The sequence below is a fragment of the Ceraceosorus guamensis genome (genome assembly GCF_003144195.1).
Source record: "Ceraceosorus guamensis strain MCA 4658 unplaced genomic scaffold IE81scaffold_203, whole genome shotgun sequence".
Lineage (NCBI taxonomy): Eukaryota > Fungi > Basidiomycota > Exobasidiomycetes > Ceraceosorales > Ceraceosoraceae > Ceraceosorus > Ceraceosorus guamensis.
In genome coordinates, this window is record NW_020290198.1 from 427 (window position 1) to 4,032 (window position 3,606).

The 3,606-nt window shown below is 55.7% G+C and overlaps 1 protein-coding gene across 1 annotated transcript; it reads left to right on the top strand.

The window, feature by feature from the left end:
* Positions 1-208: 208 nt before the first annotated feature.
* IE81DRAFT_350809 (hypothetical protein) lies at positions 209-3,455 on the top strand (the record flags this gene model as incomplete). The annotated part of the gene is made up of 4 exons (XM_025516606.1): positions 209-265; positions 378-919; positions 984-1,420; positions 1,684-3,455. 4 exons carry the CDS (start codon positions 209-211, stop codon positions 3,453-3,455), a joined length of 2,808 nt encoding a protein of 935 aa, XP_025365873.1.
* Positions 3,456-3,606: the final 151 nt, after the last annotated feature.

Consider the following 3,606-nt stretch of genomic DNA (forward strand, 5'->3'; position numbering starts at 1 on the left):
AAGGTCTGCAAGGCAACCACGCTGACAACTATGGGCTCTTTGGACTTGGGTGTGGGCAAGGGTCTGTGTCTTTCACGCGTCTTCTTGCTCTCAAGCTACAGCCATGAAGAGACAGTCTATGATGGTGTGGAATCTCCTGCCTCTCCGCCATAGCTTTCCCACTGCTACTTGACCAAAAGTCCTTGTGCCCCATTTGCTTTGCAGCCCCATGAGTAACCCTTTCCTGATCCCTGCCCCTGCAGTAGCACAGTATCCGGTTGCAGAAGTGAGAGCAGCAAACCTTGCCCAGAGGCACCGTGTGCAAGCTCTCATGGACTACAGCCATGAACGGAGGGTCTACGATGGTGTGAACGGCCCCCTTGCTCCTTCTGCTACAGCTGTCCCACGGCTACTCGACCAGATACTTTCCGGTACCGCATCGGCTTCTCAGCGCTATGAGTATCCCTTTGCTCACTCCTGCCCCTGTGCAGAACCTTGATTCAGCCCTAGGAGCAGCAACGCTGGCCCAGAAGCGCCATGCGCACAATGAAGAACGCATTGCCACTCTTCACATGGTCAGCGATGAGCTCACCCAGCGACTCACCCAGAGACCAGTCATTCCGGAGAGGTCGCCAGAGCTGTCCCACGGCTACCCGACCAGATACTTTCCAGTACAGCACCAGCTTCCCAGCGCCATGAGTGCCCCTTTGCTCACTCCTGCCCCTCTGGCGGCACAGAACCTCGACGCAGCCCTAAGAGCAGCAACGCTGGCCCAGAGGCGACATGCGCGCAATGAAGAGTGCATCGCCGCTCTTCACATGATCAGTGATAAGCTCACCCAGCAATTCACCCAGAGACCAGTCATTCCAGAGAGGTTGCCAGAGCAATTGGCAGAGATGCGCCAGGATCTGTTGGACCTGGCTGCCTACGAGTTTGCACGGTAAGTCAGGATGGTCAGCATTGCATTGTGCCTTTCATTGCTGACTTTTCAATGCACACGGCAGTGAGGGCATGCGCACCATCAAAGTCGGCCACAGGATGGGGGTGTGGCTTGACGATGCTGCAATCCTGCCAGCTCTCCATGCATTGGCAAAGAACGCCAACCAGTTCAACCCCTCTGAATGGCCTTGCTTCCTTCTGAATGGACCAGGCCAGCACTATGTTTGCAGGGCAAGCGCTGTGACGACGCTCCAGGGATTGGCTCAGCATGGGCAGCAGTACCTTCGCAATCTTGATTGGTGTCTCTTGCAGCAGTCTGTGCTCGAGTCGACCGAAGAGACAGCTGCGCACGCTACCTATGTTGGATGCTGCCACAGGGACCTCTTGGGCCCTAGTGCAGCCCAGACTAGGGCAGCAGAGGACTCAGGCCAAGTTGGTGGGACTCGTCGCAACCGCTGGGATTCTGGAGGCTGGCAATCATATGGTTTGAGCGATGGGTTTGGTGAGTAGTAATGGTGAATGTAGGGGCTGCATACATGCGAGAGAATCATGCCTCAGACGGTAGGGGCTGCATACATGCAAGTCATGACTCACCGTCGTCCTTATCTCTCGACACAGAATCCAGCGTCTTTGCATGGCAACGGTCGGACGAAGAGCAAGACTGCAAGCGTCTGCTGATTGCCTTGGCGGGACTGTTGTCGCTAAACTCAGCATGAGGCAGTCTGCACTTCCGATTCAACCCTGCTCCTCAACACCGCAAGGCAGTGTTGCGCCTCTTCGATGGAGCTGGTGTGCAAGATGGACGTCCTGCTGCCGTGGGGGAGGTGAATGCAGGCATCGTCAATCTCATCCGCCAGAACCATGCGCATCTTTGTCGTGTAGATTGCTCGACACCGGATGCTCCTGCGGCACTGCAGAGGATCATCGACATGGCCAGTCGTACAAGCGTCAAACGTCCCTCGATGATCGTCATGAAGGACATGACTGCTGAGGATCTACGCGGCCAGCACACCGCTGACTACGGACTCTTTGGTCTTGGTTGCGGGCAGGGTCCAGCATCGTTTCAGCAGCTACTTGCTCTGATCGAATATAGCCATGACAAGACGGTCTACGACAGAATAGATCGACGCACAGCAACACCAGCTTATGCCCGACGCCATGTGATTGACTTTTGGTCCCATGGGCCCGATCATCGCCTAATCTTCCTTCACGCTGTCATGTTAAGTGCTCGCTTGTTGGTTGCTTTCGATGCGCCCGTTGTCAGATTCACCTCGACCTCCGTCATCTGGATCATGTGTAACTGCATCAACAAGATCCTTCGCAATGTTGCGCAAGAAGTTGGCCCTCATCTCTTGGCAGACGTGCTCACTGGCGTTCGATCCATCGCTGATCTAGGCACTGCCATCTTTGATCGCGGAGATGCAAGCAACTTGCGCTGGCAACGGGAAGCAGGACAGGCTCAGCGCTTCATGGTGGATCTCTGCGGAACCACGCGCTCCTCTTCGATCACGCTGAGGAGCGGTAAAGAAATGCTTGTCGACTATAACTTCTTGGCCATCCTCACTGCCCATGAAGATGTGCTCAAGTACTTGCCAAACTACGCAAAGGATTGGAGCTCCCTCATGTACCTGTCCAATGCTGTGTTTCGTGCTGCTCAAGAGCTCCAGGACCGGCAGCTTCTCGAGGGTCTTGTCAGGGAGTCTGGAGTCGCCGCCCTCATCTCACAGACCCGCAGTTGCCTCAAGAAGTTATTTCTGGTCCAAGGGTTCGTCTTTTGGCGGGCGCAAGACGAGGATACCGAGGACAGAGATGATAGCAACAATCACCCTGACGCTCCTGATGACGAGCACCACGCTCATCACGTGGATGACCTCAATAACCCTGATGACGGCAATGACGATGGTAATGACAACAGTGATGACGACGACAATTCCAACGATCCTTATCATTATCAAGGTCACAACGGTCACGACGGTCACGACGGTCACGACAGTCACGACGGTCACGATGGTCACAACGGTCACACTCCCAGCGCTCAGTTGGCGTCGTCAAAGGGCAAAAGGCGCGCCATCGACGAGGCTGACTCGTCAAGAACGCGACGCAAAAGGAACGCATCGCTGCCATTGGAGGTGCTGCGCAAAGACGCATTGCTGCCATCGGAGGTGCTGCGCAAAAACGCGTCGTCATCATCGCAGGTGCTGAAGCAGTTGAAGACGCCAACGTCCACCACGGCTTGCCACCCGCCCCGCTCAGAGTTGTGGCACAAACGGATGAAGCAGAGGACCTTTCGCACTGCTGCCGGATTGCCCCAGAGCAAGGAGCGCAAGAAGCAGTGGGCGGATGCTGCCATTGGAGGTGCTGCGCAAAAACGCGTCGTCATCATCGCAGGTGCTGAAGCAGTTGAAGGCGCCAACGTCCACCATGGCTTGCCACCCGCCCTGCTCAGAGCTGTGGCACAAACAGATGAAGCAGAGGACCTTTTGCACTGCTTCTGGACTGCCCCAGAGCAAGGAGAGGAAGAAGCAGTGGGCGGATGACCACAATAGTCTTCCTAGGCCCAAGGGATACGATGATGAAAAAGCAAAGGCCTGGTTCCTGGGCTTGCGCAAAGGTGCCAAGGTTGCACAAAGTGCTGGAGGGGCTAGTTCTTGTGCTGTGAATCAGCAGAAAGCTGGCTTTGACCTCAAG